Source organism: Megascapheus bottae, chromosome 6 (assembly GCF_031878675.1).
Source record: "Megascapheus bottae isolate mThoBot1 chromosome 6, mThoBot2.hap1, whole genome shotgun sequence".
Lineage (NCBI taxonomy): Eukaryota > Metazoa > Chordata > Mammalia > Rodentia > Geomyidae > Megascapheus > Megascapheus bottae.
In genome coordinates this window covers 13,768,059-13,794,036 of record NC_143514.1, presented here as the reverse complement: position 1 = coordinate 13,794,036, position 25,978 = coordinate 13,768,059, and the positions used below count along the sequence as shown (strand labels likewise).

At 36.6% G+C, this 25,978-nt stretch overlaps 1 protein-coding gene across 1 annotated transcript in view; it reads left to right on the top strand.

Moving 5' to 3' along the window:
* Olfm3 (olfactomedin 3) overlaps positions 1-25,718 on the top strand; it is a 216,612-nt gene extending 190,894 nt beyond the window's left edge. Inside the window, exons 5-6 of the mRNA XM_090334282.1 lie at positions 21,200-21,306; positions 22,904-25,718. Coding sequence (XP_090190408.1) covers positions 21,200-21,306; positions 22,904-23,581 — 785 coding nt within the window. The 3' untranslated portion in view covers positions 23,582-25,718. The remainder of the gene's footprint in view (positions 1-21,199; positions 21,307-22,903) is intronic.
* Positions 25,719-25,978: the final 260 nt, after the last annotated feature.

The following is a 25,978-nucleotide window of genomic DNA, read 5'->3' as shown; positions in this document are numbered from 1 at the left end:
AGGTTTTGTATCAAGAACTAGTAGTTTGGTCCATGCTATCTTATTTATATCAACAAATTGCTTATGAAGTATCTCAAAACAAATATGATATTTATTAACCAACTGGATTATACCTACTATTTACAATGTGAAAACCATTTTATGAGACTCTTGAAGAAATAAATCTCTAAGGTTTCCATTCAAAAGAATCACTCTAATTAAAAGAGGGTATGTAATTATAGATAGAGATGACAGAGAATGATGATAAATGATACACATGTATATACAAATATATAAATATATACAGATAAAACATACACATAAATAAATACATATAAATATATGATAGATAAAGATAAATTTGTATACATGAAAAATAAGTTGAAATCAAACATAATTTTGAAAGTGGTACTAGGTTATACTTTAAGTAAAATACATGTGATACTTGAAAGAGAAAATGTCCATTTATCAAACATTAATGCGATAAACATAAAGAGAAGCAACAGATAGATCGATGATATAGACAGAGGTAGAGACAGATATAGACAGAGGTAGAGATGGAGATAGACATAATGACAGGAGCGGAGACAGATATAGAGAGAGGGCATTATGGCTTGGGTTTTGTAGCAACCAAAGGCAGCAGCTCATACTTCACATTGTGGTGTCTTCATTCTTCACAAAGGCCTCTCGGCAGGCACAGCCAATTAACAGAGAGCAAAAATGGACTGGAGAGAGAGAGAACAAACTGCAACAATGATGAATGCATTTCCCTTGCTTTTTTTTTCAGTGGGTTTGCTTTTAAATAAAATGTCACAAGGTACATCACCTGAATTTTAAAATGCTACGAAACAAACTAGCTTCACTGCTTTCAAGGTCTCTCCCAAACAGTAAATAAGGACCTGAGGGAACCACAAGTCATGAAAACCACCAGGACTTCTTTTAGTTTGTTTCTAACAAAGAATTAAAGCTTTGAAGAAAAGAGAACGTAAGAAAAAATGCTTCAATGGCAACACACCGTAGTGGTCTGGATGGGATAAAGTTGTGTTCTTCCCTAAGTGCTTAATTTTCTCCTGTGAGAGGCTGAATAGAAAAGTCCCCTGTGCTTAATTAAATCATATCACATTTCTAGACATGGAGGAAATAATTATATGTGTGTGAGAATTTGCCTGAAAACTGTGGTTAAAACCCTTACACTACCCCTGAGATCACCAATAGATATTTAATGCAGATTATAGTCAGCTTTCCAGTCCTTTCCTTCTACGCACCCCTCTCCACACAGCCCCTCTCATTAGTTCTATTTTAGGGCAGTGGTTTGGTGCCATCTAGTGAATTGGATTTTTCTTTCTATTAACACATGGCTAGCATGAGAAACGGAAGATCACAGTGACGACACTTGGGTGACTGTTCTTGCTTTGCCAAATTCATTTGTCAAAAGCAATACCTAGGAATGCTGATCATCTTTCTACACACTCAACAAGCACTCCCGCCTCTCTAGTGTGCACTGACACTGTGAGATATCTCACTTTGTGAGATAATAGGAAACAATGTGTCTCCTGTGAAGAAGCTCATGGTTTTACATTCCATTGCATACACATGAATGGATAAACACAGCATCACTGAGGCATACTGTTTTGTTTTCATTGCATTTTATTGTCAGAGTAATGTGTACATGGGTTACAGTTACATTCATCCAGTAATGGGTACATTACTTCTTCAACATTGATACCCCTTCCCATGTTTTTTCTCCTGATAGCCCTTCCCCCATCCCCTCCCAATCATCTTGTTTTCCCCTTCCCTTTCTTACTTCAAATAAACAAATAAATGTATATACAAATAAAATGTATATACAATATATTAGGTATCAAAGTCACATACCCTAACAGCATGAGATAAGCCATAAGGAGAAAAAAGAAAGAGAGAGAGAAAAGAAAATAACTTTGCACAGTAGGTTACAAACAACAATCACAAAGATAAACCTCTTGTTTCCATATCTGGGAGCTCATTTTGCTTAAGCTTATCCTATATGGCCATATGCACATAGCTTTTGAGCTAAAGTGGTTGACATGGCCAAGGGAAGCTATTTTATACATATTTTTTAAAAAAAGCCATGAAAGTACTGTGCATTACAATTGGCAATTTAAGGAAACATTCTCAAAGAATTCAATTAACTGCAGAAGACATACTTTGGAGGCAATAATTTTGAGCTGATGTGTTTCTGAATTCCCAGAGATCTTCTTTACATGTGTCATTTCACAGTAAAGCAAAGATGAATAAGTTCTAATTTAGGGACCAGTACCACCATCCCTTCAACAGTTTGGGTGGGAGGGGGCAGAGTCTGTTTGTGTGATTTTCTCCTGAACTTCCTCTCTCCTTTTGCATTCACCACCTCTTTCCTCTCTGTTCCCATCCATTTCTCAGGACCACCTCTTTCAGACTGTCATCTTAAAGTCTGTCATTGTCTTTCAAAAGTATTACTGATGTTGCCTCCTAATCTATGTGTGTTTGCTGAGGGGAATCCCCTCTTGGTCATTCTAAGTAGTTAGAATAATATTTTCCCCAAAATGACATACTTGTATTTAAGTGGTTTATCTAAACGGATTCCAGACATGTTTACATGTCTTGTCTTAATGAAATGGGTTCTCCAGCCCTCTTCTTGCAGGGTCTTTTCACATACTGTACATCAGCCATCCACATCCTCCAGTTCCTTCATCTATCAAGCCTGCCTTTACCCCTCTGGACAATGAAATTGTTCTTTCCTTTCACAGCACTCTCTTCCTCCACACATGACCTTTCTAGATGCTAGCACATTTACATTTTCATACAGGCACTGATTCTATAAGAATTTTCTGAGATTGCTCTTCAGTCCTTGAATGATCCCCCGTGGACTGCCGACCCCAGTCAGCTTAGGAGTCTAGCTTATGCAAAGTACCCACTTGGGAAGTACCCCTTAGAGATGTGTTGTATTTGCACTAAAAGGGCTGTTTCTGTCTAGTTTTGGATTTATAAACAAAACTCATTTCTTTTTCAAAAGGAGAATGTTAAGAAGTAAATGTACATTGAATATAAAACATGTCTGTACTTTTACAAAATCAGGAAGCTTTGGGGAAAAAGTTAACAAATGCATACCATCCTTTTCATCTTTGTTTTCAATGCCTGTGTTCTTTCTTCAATGGCAATTTCAGACTTTCTTTCCAAAACACCTGATAATATGCCTAACTTTAAAACAAGAGACACTGAAAGTCTCAACAAAAGTGAGAACTAACAGAAAAGTCAAACTGTGCATGCCTGAAGTGGAAGAGTCAGAGTTAACTCTGCATTGTAATAATAGAAATTTATATGACTACTTTCTCAGATTAGAATAATTAGAGTGAATTTCAGATACCTCACTGCAAGCCACTTGGTAAAGACAGCCTACATACCCTTATCTTGTAAGTTGTGTCATGAAAGGGCAATTCACCCGTGTCCTTGCACTTGATTAATTTTTGAGAACACTTAAATCCTACTTGGGCTACATTTTCCAGTAAATGCTAAATTTCACCACACTTTGATCACACATCTTCCTCTGTATGACTTGTATACACTTAGATAACAACTACATTATAAACTGTCTGAAAACATGACACCTGTATTTCCAAGGGCAAACATGAATTTCCAAATTGAGATTTCATAGCACATTTTCTACACATAGTGTTGTGCTAAATAGACTTCTTTTCAAGGTGTATTTATAATGTAAGCTTTAGTTCAGAAAACATAAAAGTAATAACATATCTCTTTAAGTAAGTGTGATGATAAAACAGTATCAATTTTGGATAACATGAATTATTGAGATGAACTTTTATTATCCTTCATTTACCAAATTCCCATTTAAATATAGTCTCATACTCTGTTCACTTCTCACTGCTATCTGTCAGCTTTGTCATGGAAAGACTAGAAATGTAAACAAAAATTAATTTCAATAGGTTTTTCTATATACTACATGTATGGAGAAAACTTACTTATTTGTAAGTACCTGTAATAGGCCTAAAAATCAACTCATTTCTATTTTTTTACAAAGTTCTCCAATGGCATTAAGTAGAAAGAAATAGCATTCTATCTGTAAACATAGTCATTATTCCAACTAAATTACTTATATATGAGTATGGCCTTTATATGTATATGGTCTTAGGATCTAAAAATGTAGATGTTATTCTAGGAGATTATAATATATTCATATATTAAAAATAAACAAAAGACAAGAAAGATGGAGTTTAGGCTTCAGTGACCAAACAACGAATCTTCCTGCTGCTCCTAAATGATAACTTTTGCTCAGCTAATGATTAATAACTATGGCTGTAGCTGTTCATCAAAAATAACATATGAGCCATGAGAGAAATCAAATGGTCATTTCCCTCAATAACCTATTCAGTATATGATCTGAATATATAAAATGCACATATGCAATATATTATAAATGCTTGTATTTCCCTGTGTCTCACTAATAAAAAAGTTGGAGTAAGCAAGAAAAAATCAGAGAAGCAAGAATCTCTATTTCCTTCTTTGCCTTCCACTTTAAAAGGACATTTGTTTTCTAGGCATTTTAAAAAATTATCTTTCCTGTTGGGTTCCCTTTATCTTCCTAAGAAAGTGAGAGTGAAATAAGAAAGATAATGACTCATTTGAACAAAAGCTAGTTTGAGGGAGGTGAGACACAGAAATGACTGTTCTTATTTATTTTGTTTTCACCATTCCTGTACTCCATTAAAGTCTGCTGCTACCTGTGTTTCCCTGACACTAGGGTCCACAAAATTATAAATGAAAATGCACCAAGGAATGTTATGAATTCCTGTCATTATAATCTTACCTGTTTCATTTAACAAGAAAAAAAATAGCTTAGGAAAATCACCAACCATTTAAAAATGTATTTTTGTAGGAAAAACATCAAGCCTGAGATCTCTTACTGTGATTTTTCTGCCTGGCTTTAAAAGCACATAGCAATAACAACGATGACCATAGTCAAGTAGATGATATTTCTTTTGTTTGATGACAACCCGAGATTTCATTCATATTCTACTTTTTGGCATTTAAATATTTTTGATGGACTGTCTTTAGTGAAAATGATAAACCAGTCTCCAGAATTTCCATTTCATAGATGACAAAACTCCATTCCATCGCATTTAACACACAGTAATTTACTAGTATGACCAAGATTTCCCTCCCTCTTCGCCTCAGGGTTTTAACTATACGAAAAGAGAAATCTCTGGGAATTGAAGTGGAAAAGACTATGTATACACACACATGCGCTATCAAAGGAGAGACCAGGTCATGTCCACTCATGACTACTAAGTAGATGAGCTGCCATCTGCTCACGGGCTTCATTTACTTAATTATTTTTTTCATTGTCAGTTGTTCCCTATCCACTAGATAATTCCTAGAGACAAACAAAACTTCACTGAGCAATAACAATAACACTTTCTCTAACCATATTTTCCCCACTCCTGCTTTGAATGCTTCTTCTATATCTGTTACCTTGGTTTATACTTTCTCCAAGCCTAGTCTCATCCCAATTCTAACTCACCACTGTGAATATGAGTCATACAATCATCAATGTCACCTGGCCACCAAATGCTTGATTGAATTTTACTAGCCCTAACAGTGTGGTTCTCCACAGGTCAGTAGCACATTCTTCTCGAAATACTTCTTCATTCTCTTGGACATCTAAATAACACGTTACATTTTTTCTATTGATAGCTTCTTATGAGGCTCTCCCATTGGGGCACATACCACAGTGAATCACAGAGCTCTGATTTAGATACAGAAGCTATCAATAGCCCTGGGTTTCAGTACCATAATTCAGGTCAGGAGCCTCAATACTATATCTCAAAAAGATACCTGCTGGGGCTGGGAGTTTGGCCTAGTATTAAGAGTGCTTGCCAGCACGCACCAAGTTCAATTCCTTAGTACCACATACATAGAAAAAGTTGGAAGTGGTTCTGTGGCTTAAGTGGTAGAGCTCTAACCTTGAGAAAGGACAAGCCAGGTGCTCATGGACAGTCAGTGCTGAGGCCCTGAGTTCAAGCCCCAGGACTGCCAAAAAAAAAAGAAAGAAAGAAAAAGAAAGATATCTGTTCCTTAGACATATACTATTTCCACTGGTGTGAACAATACTCAAGAAAAAGTTAAAATATCTTGCATCTGATTCTTGATTTTTTTGCCTCTTCAAGCTATTCCTTTTAAAATTATTTCATCTGAGCAACTGACACTACTCAACTGAAAAACCTAAAAACCTAGATGTTATTTTATATTATTTGTTTAATTTTTTTTAAATGAGCAATATATATTCAATGAAGTAAATATTTCACAATACAACTAATATAACTATGGAAAATTATGGTAGATTTAAATCAGACCTTCTATGTACTCATCAAACACAGATGAGTTTCAACTTAAGAATGTTCATTTCTCTTAATATTTCTTTTATCCTTGAAGCCATAACAAAAGTTTCTGTTTGGCATTAGCAAAATGACTTAACATTTTGGGGGCAAAAATGCAGCCTACGAGCCCTGCACCAGAAGCCAAGATTGAGAACATCTCCACGACCACCATAACTTTCCCATTGGCACCATGGTAGACCGGCAGGAAGGTGAACCAGATACTGCAGAATATCAGCATGCTGAAGGTCAGGAGATTGGCTTCATTGAAGCGTCAAGCAGGTTCCTAGCTAGAAAAGTCTCAGTGAAGCTGGCCAGGGCCAGGGAGCCCAGATATGCCAGGACACAGTAGAAAGCAGTGAGGGAGCCCTTGTTGCACAGAATGATGACACGGCTATTTTCAGTGCGTACATCTGGGTCAATGAAGGGAGGATAGGTTCCCAGCCGGAGTCCACAGAGTCGTCTGGGTGAGAGTGCAGATGGGGATGATGAGCTCAGAAGCCCTTGATGCCAGAAGTCACCTCATTCTTGTCCCTGGAGAAGTAGCCTTAAAGGCTCTGGGTTTGATTCCTGGATACCACATACACAGAAAAAGCTGGAAGTGGTGCTGTGGCTCAAGTGGTAGATCACTAGCCTTGAGAAAGCCCAAGGACAGTGCCAAGGCCCTGGTTCAAGCCCCAGGACTGGCCAAAAAATAAACAGAAAAGATGACAATGAAGGGTTTATGGTTCAGAAATGAGACAAAATTGCTTTTATGATAACAAACACTAACATAGTAGGTTGACATCTAAGGGAACAGTTTCCTAAATTCTTAGAAGAATGTTAAGTTCACACCAAGAAGTTGTGCTAGGTTATTTTTTGTACTTCTCACCAGATATAGACGAGTGTGTGAAGTGTCCAGATCACTAGTATGACAACATACAGAGAGATCAGTGCCTCCTTAGAGCTGCAAGTTTCCTGGCTTTTGGAGATGCCCTGGGCATGGCTCTGACCTGCCTGGCTCTCTGCTTGTGTATGTTCACTGCTGTTGTTCTTGAGATGTGTGTGAAATGCGAGCACTCTGCCATTGTTGAGGCCAATAAATGGGATCTCAGTTGTACCTTGCTCATCTCCTTCATATTTGGTTTCCTTTTCCCCCTGTTCTTTATTGGCCATCCCAACACAGTCACCTGCACCCTCTAGCAATCTGCATTTGGAATTGTGTTTACTGTAGCTGTTTCCACAGTGTTGGCCAAAAGTGTGACTTTGTTTAATTTTTTATTGTTCTGATAGAGGGAATGTATACAGGGATTACATGAGTTAGGCAATGAGTACATTTCCTTTTGTACAGGGTCTTCTGTTCCTTCACTCTCTACCAGTCCTCTTCTCAATTCCACCCAGTTGTATAGTTCACTTTCCTCCCTGTCCAGTGAGCTCCACTGTTTCAATTTTTATCCTTTTTCCTTCAAGTTCTGTACCCTTCCTACTACAGTTCTGAACACATAAATGTGAATATATAAAGTGGCACTTTGGCATTATATCTTTGTGTTCCACTTCTATGAGTATCTTTTTTTGGTCTCATTGTGTGGGTCTAGAATCCTATATAATTATTCTATATTATTTTTTGTTTTCCATATATTTTTATTGTAATTAATAGAAGGGTTACATGATATTTGCCAGATAGAAGGTGCATTAATTCACATACATTGATTCCCTTCCACCTGTCTTGATCCCCATTTCCCTCCCCCCCCATCCCCACCCCTCATCTTGTTTTCCCCCCTTCCCTATCCAATTTCAAATAACCAAATACAAATATATCCAATATATCAGGTAACAAAGTGAGATACTGTAACAATATGAGATAACCAAGGGACAACAAAAGAGCTGAGAGATAACATAGTACCTTAAGGACAACAATCATCCATTATATGGCTTTTGTTTCTATATCCTTATATTATTTTTAACTACAGATTTTTTGTTACCCTTCCTCATGTTTAAACCACAGCCTATTCACACAAATTTATTTTTAAATACGTAGTCCAAATATACGATGTCTTCTATCTCCATCACTGCCTTCATGTTCTATCTGTGCCAATGTGAAAAGATCTTCATGGAACTTTCTGCCCCTACTTTGTCCTTTACAATTAATTATTCACATAATAGCTGGGGTCGGACGTCATCTTAAAGTGTGGTTGATATTTTATTATCTTCTTCGTGTTCTCTTTTATAATCCTACATTTTCTTACAATTGTACCTAGAATAAAATACAAATATTCACTTAGATTTTCTAGACTTCATGTCTGAACTATTCATCTCTCCAACCTTCATCCAACCTTCGACTGCTTTGCAAGAATATTGACTTAGCAAATATATTTTAAATATCTGTGTACTGCACACTATTCTACACAGTTATCAGGTGTTTCTTATTTAATCCTTTCAATTAGATTGTGAGATAGATTTTATTAATATTGTTACACAGGAGACACTGAGAGGTCAAGAAACTATTCAAGATCCTTCAAGAGTGAAGGAAAGAATCATTATTCAAATGGTGAGACATAACCACCCTCAAATATGCACACAACTATTATTAAGTTTCTGCCTTCCCGTATCTCATCTTATTGAATGGATGAATCTACTAAATGGATTTTCTAAATAAACTAAATGCCTATTATCTTTCCCTTCAAAAATATTTTAAATATATTTTTCATTGTAATTAATAATTACATTTGCTAGATAGAAGGTGCATTACTTAGCAGACATTGCTACGCCTTCTCATGTTTGTGTCCCCATTTCCCTCCCCCCAACCCCTCCGCTCATCTTGTTTTCCCCCCTTCCATAGCCTATTTCAAATACATAAAAATTATTTTTCTTACACAATTCATTTCTGTCAATTAAATCTCACTTTCTAAGAGGTCTTCCCTAACCTTCTAATTTAAAATAGCTCCTCCAGCATAGGGTTTCAAACTTGTAACCCCAGCTACATGAGAGGAGTCAATAGAACAATTTTAGTCAGTTGCCAGCTCTGTGGGAGAAAAAAAAATCACAAGATACTGTCTAAACTAACTGGGAGATAGTAAGGGAAAGGGTGATATTGTCCAAAATTACCTGACATGTAACTGTAACCTCTCTGTACATTACTTTATGATAACAACTGAAAAAGAAAGAAAAAGATATTGCCCATAGAATAGCTAAATAAAGAAAGGAGTGGGGCCATGGCTTAAATGATAGAGTACCTTCTCCATCTCAGGTGCAGACCTTGAGTTCAAGCATCCATATCAAATAAATTAGCTCTCATTTACTCTATCAGATTGAGCTATTTAAACAATTTACATTTAATGTGCTTTTAACTAGCTTGCTATGATATTCCATCCAAACCATATACTTCCCTACACCAGAGGAAACATGTCCTTAAAGATAGAACAGAGCATAGGGTTCAAAATTCTCAACTGGCTGGGCTAGGAGTTTGGCCTAGTGGTAGAGTGCTTGCCTAGCATGCACGAAGACCCAGGCTCGATTCCTCGGTACCACACATACAGAAAAAAGCTGGAAGTGGTGCTGAGGCTCAAGTGGTAGAGCTCTAGCCTTGAGAATGTCCAAGGACAGTGCTCAGGGCCTCAGCTCAAAATTTTCAGCTGGATTAGGAATAAAAAGAGTAAATAAGGGGCCGGGAGTTTGGCCTAGTGGTTAAAGTGCTTGCCTAGCATGCACGAAGACCCGGGTTCGATTCCTTGGTACCACATACATACAAAAAAGCCGAAAGTGGTGCTGAGGCTCAAGTGGTAGAGCTCTAGCCTTGAGAAAGTCCAAGGACAGTGCTCAGGCCCTGAGCTCAAGCCCAGGACTGGCAAAAAAAAAGAGTAAATAAATATAGAACTCTTAATTTAAGCATCTAACAATTCTCTTTAAAATATACAATTGACTGGTGTAAGAATTAATTATTCTCAACAAAATAGTTGCATCTCAGGAAAAAAAATCAGGCAATGAGCACCCACCAAGTTATCCACAAGTCAATGGAAAATTAAGGGACATTTGCATAATGCAGGATGGAGCCAATATGAAAAGCCTAGCATCATCTAGTGTATCTTTGGCACACATCCAGAAGGGGATAGATAGACACAGAAGACATGATAGAAAGAGGATGATACATTGAAGAACCAGAGAAGGGAACACCCATTCACTTAAAAGTCCCAATAACAAACTGCCCAGAGTTACAGTGGACAAATTGTCATTGATCTATGTAGATTTATGTCCTTCATGTGGATAATATACTTTGCATTATGACATATTTTAGGGAAAAATCAGAGAGATCTAATGAAACATCTAGCTCAACTCAACGTGTCCTTCTGGGATTGGAAGTGTGGAAGATGGTAAAGTACCAGCTAATGAGCAAGTGTCAGCTACTGAGCTGGAGTCCCAGTTTCAGACCTGAAAAAAAAATTACACAAATGAAAACTAGCCTTTCCAAAACTCCAGAATTGATTGTTCAGAAATACCAATATGAAGTAAATGAATAAAGGTCACAATTCACAATATTCTTACATTTTCAAGATGAAAGAGTTTAAAAAAGAAGAGATTGTTTTCTCAATTGCAATAAGTAGAATTTTTGAAAAGCCCAAGTTCAGTGTAATAAATGCAAGAACTAAGATTAAATATAAATGTAGATTTGCAGGTGCTTAACTAGTTCTGCCAGCACAACTTGTTGAAGAGGCTGTCTTTCTTCCATTCTATTTTTTTGGCTCCCTTGTCAAAGATTAGGTGGCCATAGGTCTGTGGTTTAATATCTGGGTCCTCAGTTCTATTCCATTGGTCTTCAGGCCTGTTCTTGTGCCAGTACCAAGCTGTTTTGAGAATTATAGCTCTGTAATAGAGTCTAAAGTTTGGAATTGAAATTTCTCCTGCGCTGTTCTTTCTGCTAAGAAGTGTTTTTGCTATACGGGGTCTTTTATTATTCCATATGAAATTTTGAATTGCCTTTTCTATTTCTTTAAAGAATGCCATTGGGATATTGATGGGTATTGCGTTGAATTTCTAGATAGCTCTTGGCAAGATTGTCATTTTCACAATGTTGATTCTTCCAATCCAGGAGCATGGGAGGTTTTTCCATTTCCTTAGTTATGCTTTAATTTCCTTTTTTAGGGTTTTAAAGTTTTCGTCAAAAAGGTCCTTTACATTCTTAGTTAAGCTAATTCCTAGGTACTTTATTTTCTTTGAGGCTATTGTGAAAGGAGTTTCTTTCCTGATTATTGCCTCGTTCCTCTCATGGCGTAAAGGAAGGCAGTTGATTTTTGAGGGTTGATTTTATAGCCTGCTACTCTTCCAAAGTTTTGAATCAGCTCAAGGAGCTTGGGAGTAGAGTCTATAAGGTTCTTTAAATACAGAATCATGTCATCTGCAAAGAGGGATAGTTTTATTTCCTCTTTCCCTACTTGGATCCCCTTTATGCTTGCTTCCTGCCTTATTGCACTGGCTAGGAATTCTAGTACTATATTAAAGACGAGTGGAGAGAGTGGGCATCTTTGTCTCATCCTGATTTTAGAGGGAATGGCTTTAGATTTTCACCATTAAGCGTAATACTAGCAGTAGGTTTCTCATACACAGCCTTTATTACATTGAGGAATGTTCCATGGATTCCTAGTTTCTCCAGAGCTTTTAACATAAAGGGGTGTTGGATCTTGTCAAATGCCTTTTCCGCGTCTATTGAGACAATCATGTGATTTTTGTCCTTGCTCCTGTTGATGTGTTGAATTATATTAATTGATTTGTGTATGTTGAACCAGCTTTGCCTCCCCGTGATGAATCCAGTTTGATCATAGTGTATAATTTTTTTGATGAGTTGTTGAAGACATTGGCCAGTATTTTGTTGAGAAGTTTTGCATCGATGTTCATCAAAGAAATAGGTCTATAGTTCTCTTTCTTTGATGAATCTCTGCCTGGTTTGGGGATGAGGGTTATACTGGCTTCATAGAATGAGTTTGGTAAGGAACCTTCATTTTCAATTTTATTGAAGATCTTGAGGAGTATTGGTGTGAGCTCTGCTTTGAGGACCTTATAGAATTCAGCTGTGAATCCATCTGGCCCTGGGCTTTTCTTAGGTGGAAGTTCTCTAATTGCCATTTCTATTTCAGAGCTTGAAACAGGCCTGTTGAGTTGGCTTAGTTCTTCTTGGTTTGTGTGGGTATGTTAATATTGGCTAGGAATTCATCCATTTCATCTAGATTCTCAAATTTGTTGGCGTAAAGGTTTGAGAAGTATTCCCTCATGATATTCTGGATCTTGGTAATTTCTGTCGTGATATTACCATTTTCATCTGCGATTTTGTTTATTTCGATATGCACTCTTCTTTTTTTGGTAAGATTTGCTAAGGGCTTGTCAATTTTGTTAATTCTTTCAAAGAATCAACTCCTTGTTTTGTTGATTCTTTCTATAGTTTTTTTTGGATTCCAAATCATTTAATTCTGCCTTGATTTTAATAATTTGCTTTCTTCTACTGGGATTAGGGTTGGTTTGTTGCTCTTTTTCCAGGAGCTTAAGGTGAGACATTAACTTGTTGGTTTGCAATTTTTCCAACTTGTTGTTGTAGGCACTCAGCACTATAAATTTTCCTCTGAGTACTGCCTTTGCTGTGTCCCAAAGGAGTTGGTATTTTGTGTGCTCCTTACTGTTAAATTTCATAAACTGTTGGATTTCTGTTCTGATCTCTTCGTCACCTTGCACTAGAATTAACTCCAAATGGATCAAAGACCTGGAGGTAAAAGCTGACACACTGAAAACTTTACAAAAAGGAATAGGAGATACACTAGACCTCCTTGGCACAGGTTGAAACTTTCTTAATAAGGACCAAGAATCACAACAAATCAGAGAAAGGCTGGATAAGTGGGACTGCATTAAACTGCAGAGCTTTTGTATGGCAAAGGACATAGCTACTAAATTAATTAGGAAGCCTACAGAGTGGGAGAAGATCTTCAACAACCAAACAACGGACAAATGCATCATATCTAAAATACATCAACAACCCAAAAAATTGAATCACTCCAAAACTGATCTCCAAAGTAACAACCATCCCATTAAAAGATGGGCCAAAGACTTAAAGAGAGTCTTCTCTGAAGAAGAAACAAAAATGGCCTATAGACACATGAAGAAATGATCAACATCTCTGGTCATAAAAGAAATGCAAATCAAAACAACTCTAAGATTCCACCTCACTCCAGTTAGAATGGCTAGGATCACGAAAACGAATAATAACAGATGCTGGAGGGGATGTGCCCCGGAGGGATCACTACTACACTGTTGGTGGGAGTGTAAACTCATTCAACCACTATGGAAAACAGTGTGGCAGTGCCTCAAAAGGCTAAACATAGAACTCCCCTATGACCCAGCAATTCCACTACTTGGCATTTACCCAACCATCCAGAAACAAGGGCATACTAAATCCACTAGCACAACAATGTTCATTGCAGCACTATTCACCATAGCAAAGATATGGAACCAACCTAGATGTCCCTCAGTTGATGAGTGGATCAACAAGTTGTGGTATTTGTACACAATGGAATTCTATGCTGCTGTTAGAAAGAATGACATCGCCCCACTTGTTAGGAAATGGAAAGACTTAGAAAAAATCATATTAAGTGAAGTAAGCCAGACTCAAAGGAACTTAGGCTCAATGGTTCCTTCATTCGTCATAATCAGTAGAAACCTTGGGCTCTACTAGCAGAGATCTGCAATAGAGCAAAATCTTGATACGTAAGGCCATATAGTACGAAGCTAATTGAAAGGACCACCAGGATACTGACACAAAAGCCATATAACGAGTGATTGTTGTCCTTAATGTACTATGTTGTCTCTCATCTCCTTTGCTGTCCCTTGGTTATCTCATATTGTTATAGTATCTCACTTTGTTATCTGATATATTGAATTTATTTGTACTTGGTTATTTGAAATTTGATAGGGAAGGGGGGAAAACCAAGACGGGTGGGGGGTGTGGGGGGGAGAGGGAAATGGGTACCAAGACACGTGAAAGGGTATCAATGTATGTGAATTAATGCACCTTCTATCTCGCAAATATCATCTAATCCTTTTACTAATTACAATAAAAAATGCAAAAGAAATAAATGTAGATTTGTAAGGAAATGGAAAGACTTAGTAAAAATCATATTAAGTGAAGTAAGCAGACTCAAAGGAACATAGGCACAATGGTTTCCCTCATTTGTCATAATCAGTAGAAACCTTGAGCTCTCCTAGCAGAGATGTACAATAGAGTAAAACCTAGATACTTAAGGCCATATAGAATGATGCTAAATGAAAGGACCTCCAGGACATAGAAACAAAAGCCAAATAATGAGTGATGGTTGTCTTTAATGCACTTTGTTATCTCTCATCTCTTTTGCTGTCCCTTTGTTATCACATATTGTTACAATATTTCACCTGGTTATCTGATATATTGTATATATGTGTGTTTGGTTATTTGAAATAGGATAGGGAAGGGGAGAAAACAAGATGAGGGGCAGGGGTGCTGGGAGGGAAATCAGGACCAAGACATGAGAAAGGGTATCAATGTATGTGAAGTAATGCACCTATCTGGTGAATATAATGTAACCCTTCTATTAATTATAATAAAAATATATGATAAAAATATAAATGTAGAATATGCACAATTCCTTTCTCTGCAGACATTTTACCTCTCCCATACCTACCTACTGGTCAGCTCTGCACAGAGCTGTGGCACATAACACCTGGAAATTATTTTTACAACAGGAAATATGAGTGTTATTTTTATTTACTCTATATATTTATAAGCTAGAAACTTTGTGCAGCTATTTTAATCTTTTAAAATATAACTTAATAGTATATTCACATGGATAGAAAATTGTAAGCTTCAACTATGATAAAAAGCTTGGAATGGAAATCAAGTCATCTTCTTCAGATTTGCTTCCCAAAGCTGACCACACTTAATGGTTTAATTTTAGGCCTTATGTGGAGAATTATATATAGCTACTTTTCTACATTTTTTTACAAGTTTTGGGTATCTTATTTATTAACCTTGTGCCCTAAGATAAAGATCTAGCTACCTTGGACAGCTTTCCTTTCTTTCCTGTCTTTTCCTAACATGATTTTTGATGACACATAGAAATTTTTTGACTACAGGTCCTATTATTTCTCCATTATTTTGTCATCATGTACAGGAAAAATACTTTTACAACCATCTTTTAAAAATATGTCGACAATTACACTCATTTCCATCTCGTCACAATTTATAACTTCTTTTTTTGTGTGTGTGTCTGTGTTGTACTTTTTATTTTTTTAATTTTTTTGATTTTTTATTGTAATTAATAAAAGGGTTACATGATATTTGCCAGATAGAAGGTGAGTTAATTCACATACATTGATACCCTTTCACATGTCTTGGTCCCCATTATCCTCTCCCCCACTCCTCCTCCTTTTTCCCCCCTTGAATGGATCAACAAGATGTGGTATTTGTACACAGTGGAATTCTATGCTGCTGTCAGAAAGAATGATATCACCCCATTTGTTAGGAAATGGAAAGACTTAGAAAAAATCATATTAAGTGAAGTAAGCCAGACTCAAATGAACTTAGGCTCAATGGTTTCCCTCATTTGTCATAATCAGTAGAAACCTTGGGCTCTCCTAGCAGAGATTTGCAATAGAGCAAAACCTAGATACATAAGGCCATATAGAATGAAGCTAAATGAAAGGACCTCCAGGATATAGAAACAAAAGCCATATAATGAATGATTGTTGTCCTTAATGTACTATGTTATCTCTCATCTCTTTTGCTGTCCCTTGGTTATCTCATATTGTTACAGTATTTCACTTTGTTATCTGATATATCAGATATATTTGTATTTGGTTAATTTATAACTTCTTACAATGTGATTTTTATCTGTCTTCTATTCCATCATTGGAAACATTTCATCTTTTCTATAATCACAGAGCAGAGGAAAAGTCTGCCAGACATTCTACAATCAGCAGATGGGCTGATGGGATAAGTTTAACAAGAATGCTTACAGTGCTTAATATGCTTGTTTTCTTCCTTGGATGCTGAATAGTGAACTCAGATATGTTCCCTTCCTTTTCTAAATCCAGTATCATAGAATCATAATACAGGACCAATCAAAGGGAATATAATTAGAGTTAAGCTCATAGTGTCTTTTATATGCATTAATAATTGCTTTTAGCATATCAAACTTTTCCTAGCGGGTCTCAGCAGAATAATTCCTTTATTTTTATTTGTTCTCTTTCTTGCTTGTTTGCATTTTCATTTTAATATTAATGCTTTTTTGGTGCCCATCCAGGGGCTTAGTCTCAGGGCCCGAATGCTATTCTTGGGCTTTTGTACTTGAGGGTAGCTATTCCTTGATCCATCCATTTCTGTCTTAAAAATTTTTTATTGTTATTGTAAAGATGATGTATAGAAGGTTCACAGTTACATAATTCATGTATTGAGTGCATTTCTTTTTTAATATGCCACCTCTTCCCTCATTTTCTCCCTTTTTCAATCCCAGCCCCACCACCAACTTGTATAGTTCATTTTTACCATAATATCTAGTGAGCACCATTGCTGCATTTGTTCATCTCTTGGTGTACCCTTTCTGTGTCCTTCCCAAAGACAGATATGAAAATAAACCCTCAAAGAAACAACAACCCAATTAAGAAATGGGCTAGCAAATTTACGAGAGGCTTTTCAGAAGATAAAGGAAGAATGGCCCATAGATACCTTAAGAAATGTTCAACATCTCTTTTCAAAGAAGCCCAAATTAGAATGACATTAAGATTCCACCTTGCTCTATTAGACTGTCCATTATCAAGAAAACTGAGTTACTCAACTTGTCATCAGAAGAAGTGTTCATCAGGAGCACACTAACTGCAGCTTTTTATTAAATACCTACTGTGTGCCAACACTGAAAATTGACTGTCTATATTTTTAGAGGAAGTAAATAATTTATCTGAAAACCTGCAAGTTGTAAGACATAGAGCAGATAATCAAATTCATATTAAGCCTGTCTCCAAAATATGTAACATTTTCTTTGCTACCTAACAGAATCCCAAAACAAATTCCTCATAATTCTGTTGAGTGATTCAGAGCTCTGCTGTTGATGAACACACCAATTATTTTTAATCAAAAGTATTTTTTGAATGCTGGCAGGCCTGGAAGAGATATGGACAAAGGGGAACTCTACTACACTGTTGGTGGGAATGTAAATTTGTCACCCCTTCTGGAAAGCAGTAATGTAGGTTCCTCGAAAGCCTAGCCATAGAGCCTTTTTGTGACCCAGAATTCCATTCCTGGACATTTATCCAATAGTCTACTCTCTTTTGAAAATTAGATTTAGGCCTGGGACTGTGGTATACTGATAGAGTGTTCACTTAGCATGCACAAAGCCCTGAGTTCGATTTCTTGGTATCACAAATGCAGAAAAAGCCAAAAAGTAATGCTATTATGGCTCAAGTGATAGAGCACTAGCCTTGAGAAAGCCTAAGGACAGAGCCCAGGCCCTGAGTTAAAGCCCCAGGATGGCTAAAAAAATAGATTTCTATCTAGGCTCTGGGGGCTCAAGTCTGTAATCATAGTTACTCAGGAGCGCGAGTTCTGAGGGTCATGATTCAAAGCCAGACCAGGCAGGAAAGTATGTGAGACCCCCAGCTCCAATTAGCCATCACAAATCCCAAGAAGTAGAACTTTGGCTCAAGTAGATTCCTAGACTTGAGCAAAAATATTGAGGGATAGTGCCCAGGGCTTGAGTTCAAACCTTAGGCCTGGTAAAGGAAAAAAAATTGTGTTGGATTGTATGTAAAAATAAAAAGAACTGTGCATAGTGTTGCATGATAATTCCATGCAGATAAGCATTATGCATTATGTATGTTCAAATCACATTAAACATGTATATGTATTCAAATCATTGTCATTTCTTTATGATGAAACTTTCAAAACCTTTCCTTTTAGTCTTTTAAAGTATAAATATTGGTTATCTATAGTCATTTTACTGGTTAATAATGGTTAAAAACACAACAAAACATCTTGTTTTTGCTAACTCTAGGTTACTACCATCTGTCCCATTTCCTATTATTCTTATTTCTCTTTTTGCCCCAAATTCTCATCACCAACTTTTTATATTCAACTAGTTAATTGCTGATCAATTCTCTACAAACATCAAGTTTAGATTCCATCTAAGTGAAATAACCTTTCTGTGTCTGGCTTATTTCATTCAGCACAAGGATCTTTAGTTCTATCCATATTTTACTAAATATCATGATTCAGTACTTTTTTTTTTTGCCAGTCCTGGGCCTGGGCTCAGCACTTGAGCACTGTCCCTGGATTTTTTTTTTCTCAAGGCTAGGGCTCCACCACTTGAGCCACAGCACCACTCTGGCTTTTTGCTACATATGTGGTACCGAAGAATTGAACCCGGGTCTTTGTGCATGCTAGGCAAGCACTCTACCACTAGGCCAAACTCCTGGCCGATTCAGTACTTTTTTAAAGCTATATAGCTTTTCATTATATTGCTATATTTTCTCTATAAATATTTCTGTTGATGGATCAGGAGTTTGGCCTAGTGGTAGAGTGCTTGCCTAGCATGCACAAAGACCTGGGTTTGATTCCTCGGTACCATATACATAGAAAAAAGCCAGAAATGTTGCCGATGCTCAAGTGGTAGAGCTCTAACCTTGAGAAAAAGAACCAAAGGACAGTGCTCAGGCCCTGAGTCCAATATATGTATATATATATATATATATTTCTGTTGATGGAAACTTTGAATGGTTCTGTTTCTTGCTTTTCAAGAACAACACTGAAGTGAACATAGGAGTGTAAATGTTTCTTCATCATTTGGATCTCATTTCCTCTGGATCTGTCACCAGTAGTAGGTGGATGAATGAAATGGCGGCAATACTCTGAATTTCTTGAGGAACTTCCACACTGGTTTCCATAAAGGCTACATTAATTTACATTTCTATGAAATTGTATTATGACATCCCTTCTTGGCATCATCTGTCTGTTCTGGGGCAAGTGCTCTCAAGACCCACAGCATACTGGTCATTACAGGACACAAAGGGACTTACTTTCTTTTTAAACATGACTAGGAGGAGATATGCCTACTATGTATGCTTCCTACATAGCTGGGCTGCAAGTATGTACCACTCTATCGTGTCCATCTATTTATTGAGACTAATTATGATCCTCAGTCATTGTCTACCTCCTCTCGGTCTCCACCTCCCAAACAGAAGGGAACAGGGTTGAGCACCTGTATATGGCTGGTCCTCAAACAATTTCTTTAGAAAGCATGTATCACCCTACTAACCATATCATTTACTACCTTGCTGATTATAAATATTCTTAGGAGAAATATCTATAAATAGTAACCAAAGTGAGCCCGAAGCCATACTTATTTTGTCTTTTTATTACGTGTTTGCTCTTTGTCATCCAAATACATTGAAGCCAATAAGAATTAAACAGACATTTACCAGTCTAAAAAAAGGCAGGGGAGGATAGAAAAAATATGGGAGATGTTGGACTCTAAAAAAGTAAAGGTAAAGGAAGGAAGGAAGAAAAGAAGGAAGGAAGGGAGGGAGGGAGGGAGGGAATAAAGGAAGGGAGGGCCAGGCACAGTAGCTCACGGCTGTAATCCTAAATACTCGGGAGGCTGAGATCTGAAGATCACAGTTCAAAGCCACCCTGGGAACTGAAGTCCATATGACTCTTATCTCCAGTTCACCACCCATGAAATGGGGCTGTGTCTCAAGAGGTAGGATGGTTGCCAGAGTTCAAGCCCCACAACCAACAAAAAAAGAAAGAAAAAAAGAAAAAGAAAGAAAGAGAGAACTGAAAAAATAGAATAAATAAGTTAGAATGGGTATTCCTTTTCCTAGAGCAAAGTTCCTCATTTATAAACAGTCAAATTATTATTTACAACATGAATAGTCAAATCACTTTTAAACTTCACTGCCTAAAAATTTCAAACAAAATAGATTTCTCTTGGGTTTGGGGTTTGACATTTATCATTTTTCTTCCATTCTTCATGTATTATTCACAAAAAGGTGATAAAAAATGTATTTTTAAAATCCATTTTATGGTATGTGTTGCAGTTCAATGTATTTTACATTATAAAACTTTGGAGTCATATAATGTAAATATGATAAAATTATATGATATATAAAGTAATATGATGTCAAATGACAATGTGTTGAGATTTCAAGAGTTTTATCATTATATAGTAATGACTGCATTGTCAAGCGTTATGTACCTTTCCAAGGAGGCTTGTTTTTATTGTATAATGATCTCTCTCTCTCTCTCTCTCTCTCTCTCTCTCTCTCTCTCTCTCTCTCTCTCTCAAACACATACACACACACACACACAAACAATACACACATACAGGTTATTTCTCAAAGGATCTTCTCATTCTATGTTTTTGTATTTCTGATGCAAATTGAAATTTTGAAAGCTTGCATATGTAAATCACCTATGGTCACAAGGTGAAGGGAAGAAAATAGGAAGCCCCTGGACAATTATTTAATATTTTAATTTCTTTATTTTGGATGAAGTAGCTGTTAAATTGGTATAATGATGTGATTTTCCCCATTCACTTCTTTCCAGATTGTACCAGTTATTTCCCTGGTAAAAATTACAAACACATTGAAAAAGCAAGTGATGGAGTCAATAATGCTGAACTGCATGAATATGAAAGCTCATCCATACAGAGTATGCAACATAAATCCAGGGATTTGATCTGTTTTACAATACAGCAGTTTACTCTGGATAGGAGAATATGTGTTGGAATCGCTGGCTGTATTCACCTAACATATTTCTCTTCTTCTTCTTTCAGCATGTGGCAAACTGATGAAAATCACAGGTCCCATTACAGTCAAGACATCTGGAACTCGATTTGGTGCTTGGATGACAGATCCTTTAGCATCTGAAAAAAATAACAGAGTATGTTGTTTCCACACATACTTGTCCTCAGAACTATGTTTTATTTACACCTTTTTCCCCCTTCTGGCCTATTCATTTTCTTTCAAAATATTAGTTCCAACTTGAAAAATGTGACATAATTTGTAAATATCTCCCATTTGATAAGATGAGCATTTCAAAAGGCATATGACAACCAATTTTAGTAAAATGTTACATAGTATATTTACTTTTTATTAACTTTGAATCTGTTATTTGCCTGAAAAGTGCCAGCTAAAAGTATATACAATTTACTATATATATATATATATATATATATTTTTTTTTTTTTTGGCCTGTCCTGGGCTTGAGCTCAGGGCCTGAACACAGGCCTTGGACTTTCTCAAGGCTAGAGCTCTACCACTTGAGCCTCAACACCACTACCAGCTTTTTTTTCTATGTATATGGGACTGAGGAATCGAACCCGGGTCTTCATGCATGCCAGGCAAGCACTCTACCACTAGGCCAAACTCCCAGCCTTTACTATATATTTTTAATGAACCATGGACTTCAGCATGGACACATCATACAAAATAATAAAAGTGTCAGGAACTAATTGACTAAACTAATACATCCCAGGGATCTAGAGGTTGCCCTAAAAGAAACAACACTGGAATTTTGAGAGAATGTTTTCAAATGTTGTCAGTGTCACCAGAGTTCAAATCAATTCATTAGAAATTCAACAAGTCTTCATTACAGAACTTAGCATTAATTCCTGATTTCATCCAAATGAGATTTGCTACTAAGCTAATAAAATTGTTTTTATTAAAAGATTGTATCTGTAGCTGATTCAAAGAATAAATGTTGCTTGAAGGCTTTGTGATATGTCTAAAGTAGAACAAGTAGAATTGGCCTATGCCAGTTCTGAGGAATGAACTCAGGGCCTGAGCACTCAAACTTTCTCAAACTAGATTTCTGCCACTTGAGCACCATTTTCAGCTTTTCTGTGTATGTGGTACTAAGGAATGGAACCCTGTGGCCCATGTCAATAATCCTAGTGACTAAGGAAGCTGTGGTCTAAGTATCACAGTTCAAAGCTAGCCCAGACTGAAAGTCTAAGACTCATATCAAGTTAAGCACCCAAAAAGCTGGAGGTGAATCTATGACTGGAGTGGTACTGCACTTACCTTGAGCACAAAAGCTTGAAGACAGTGTTCAAGCCCTAAGTTCAAGGCCTAGCACCATCACTATTATTATTATCAATAATAATAAGTCTTTTCAGATATCACTGATTTCCTATTGCACCACATGTCAGATGTTGTGTTTTAGTTTGGTACATGTTCGTTTTACTCAGCATACAACAATCTAATAAAAAAAGAATTACAAAAAACCCCACAAGATAAATAAGAGGTGAAATTCAAGGCAATACAGTTATTTATTCTCCACATAGACCATGTTAATATCCTTTCATTTTTTAAACAAAATCCCACAATAACTTCACATCACTACAGCAGATAACTAACCAAATAATTTGGCTTTGAAAGCTTGCTGTTTGTGCCCAGTTGTCTCTATCTTTACTTTTTGAATTCTCAGAAAAGTACAAGATATAATCCCACCCTTTGCTTTTCCTCCTTCTCCTCAGGTCTGGTACATGGACAGTTACACTAACAATAAAATTGTTCGTGAGTACAAGTCAATGGCAGACTTTGTCAGCGGGGCGGAATCCAGGACTTACAATCTCCCTTTCAAGTGGGCAGGAACTAACCACGTGGTCTACAATGGCTCGCTCTATTTTAACAAGTACCAGAGTAATATCATCATCAAATACAGCTTTGACTTGGGGAGGGTGCTTGCCCAGCGGAGCCTGGAGTATGCTGGTTTTCACAACGTTTACCCCTACACGTGGGGCGGCTTCTCAGACATCGACCTCATGGCTGATGAAATTGGGCTATGGGCAGTGTATGCAACCAACCAGAATGCAGGCAATATTGTCATCAGTCAACTTAACCAAGATACCCTGGAGGTGATGAAGAGCTGGAGCACCGGCTACCCCAAGAGAAGTGCAGGGGAATCCTTCATGATCTGTGGCACACTCTATGTCACCAACTCCCACCTGACCGGAGCCAAGGTGTATTACTCTTACTCCACCAAAACCTCCACGTATGAGTACACAGACATCCCTTTCCACAACCAATACTTTCACATATCCATGCTTGACTACAATGCCAGAGATAGAGCTCTATATGCATGGAACAATGGCCATCAAGTCCTCTTCAATGTCACTCTTTTCCACATCATTAAAACTGAAGATGACACATAAGCAAGCAAAGGAGATTGGGCTGCAACTCCTCAATCACCGTCATTTGTGATCAACTCTATAAGATCCTCTCTGTTGACTTCTTATTCATCATTTCTCCAAAATGATGCATTTATTTTTCTGTTGTAAATTCCATGTTGTAAAAAAAGAAGCCTAATCTGTCTAAGTTAATATATTGCAAACACATCTCTATTCCTAAATTTACAAGCCCTATCATGTCTTTGTCATGAGAAGCACTAAAATAAAAAGTTTAAGTGGCTAACGTCGTAATTGTGCAAATGATTAATGTTCTGCCTTATATTACAGTCAGAGAATAATGGTTGCTTAAATGCATGAATGTCTTTTTTTTAAATCTGTCATTACTAATGTCTCTTTGATCCACATCAGGAAATGTCTTAGTAGGAATTAGGGTTAGGAAAACACTCTTCTCCCATGTATTCCTAAGAAAAGATTTAAAAGTTTCCTCTACATGGAAAGTAATATTAAATCATTTTGCTGTTATCATAATTCTCTGATGTGGTGCTGTAATTGTCATTTTTAAATCTCTTGCTAACATTTTATTAACAATATGTATTTCTACCATGGTAGGCATCATCGTGAAAAAGTATACTTCCTTCACTTCTGTGAAAATAATTGTTTTATAAATGACATTGAAATTTATCCTCAGTTATTATTTAAATCAATTTTTAGGTGTGGTTAAGAAGAATCTTTGTGGCTTACCCCCTTGCCTAGGCATTATGTTTAAAAGAGATAACCAAACCACATATTCTTACAGAGTTTTATTTTATCCCAAGTTTATTGGACCACTGGCCTTAAAGGCAAAAGAAATGATCCAATGCAACCAAGTTAGTCTGTTCCCAGAAAGAATCCCCAAGAGATGGTTGCAAAAGATGCTGCTGCTGAAATGTAACGCTGGATTTGAGTTGACTATCATCTTTATTAAATACCAGGCCATTTTTTCCCTCCATGATTAAATATATGACTGTTTTACTTTCTATTTTAGATAGATTGAAATAATGCAATTCCTTGTAGGATAACTAGAAAAATCCATGGAAACTCTTAAAGTTGAGAAGTTTGACAATATCCTCCAGATTTAGGTTATGCTGGAGAATTACTGGCTAATGTGCAACAGAGATATATAAATTAAATGATTTGGGTGTTGAATGGATTTAAATGTGTAAGGGTGGGAAGGAAATTCCATGTTAGCTACTGTAGTTTTGTATTAGAGGAAGCAATATACCCTAAAAGCAAAGCTTTAATACTTTATGTTAATGGCTCCAGAAAACGTATATCAATATATAGCAACATGTCATTGACTTTGATATATACTTACTCTCTATGTATGAAAAGATTTTTTCTAAGGCAGCTTTATGCAAATGAAGAGGGATTGATCTTACAATTTTACAAATATATTCTATGGTGAATAATATGTAACTTTTGTTGACGATGTTTAATTTCACATATACATAGTGTCAAAATTTTCTTTGAAATGTGTGGATCAAATCATGCAGACAAAGCACTGTATAAAGCAACACTAATATGTAGGGTAGGTTATTTCAAAGTTGCAAGCGAGGAACCATTCTCAATAAATAGCACTAGCTAAACTGTAGTGTAATAAGTGAGTCTTGAAACTGATAATTTAATAAAGATTTCTTGTTTTGCCTACAAAAAGTTAGCATGATCTGATGAACCCTCTGTCTTCCATTGTCTTCTCTTTTTTGAGGTTTATGTGGGGTTTTTTGTGTGTTATCAAGATGTGGAAAACTTAGGATATTCATATATTCCACTGTTTGACCATGAAAGAGCAACCCGCCAGTACTTTGTATATAGCGTTTGTGTCAGGAAAGAAAAATCTCACCAGATTGAGCAATGAATGGACTTTTAAATAGATGGCCTCTAATTTTTTTAAAAAATCGCTCATTCCTCCTTTTCTTATAAAAGATGTCATGCAATATGTATATTCGAAATGTAGATACCCATGGCTCATGTGTGAGGTACTCAGCTTGTAAAAAAACCTCAAAGGTTTCCATGTAAGGTTCCGTTGCCAATCCTGTTGGCAGTGTTTACATTACCAGAGCAAGAAAAGTTCTTACTGGAAGTAGAAATGTGACTCACATTAAACATTGGCTGTTTAAAAGCATTTTCCTAAGTAAATAATTTTCAATCTCGTGCCTCAGTAAAAAAATAATATTGACACTTTTATTGGTTTTCTCTAAATGTCTAAAAATGAAATTTTGTGATCTTACATAATGAGTATTTTTTTAAGTCAACTGTATAATCTAAGCAGTGAAACAGTCAGGACTCTGAAAGTCTTCACACTCAGTGAAATGCATAACTGGTATTTTCTGAGTGACTAGATAAGCAACAAGTGTCCACATTATCCAAGTATTAGTATATTTC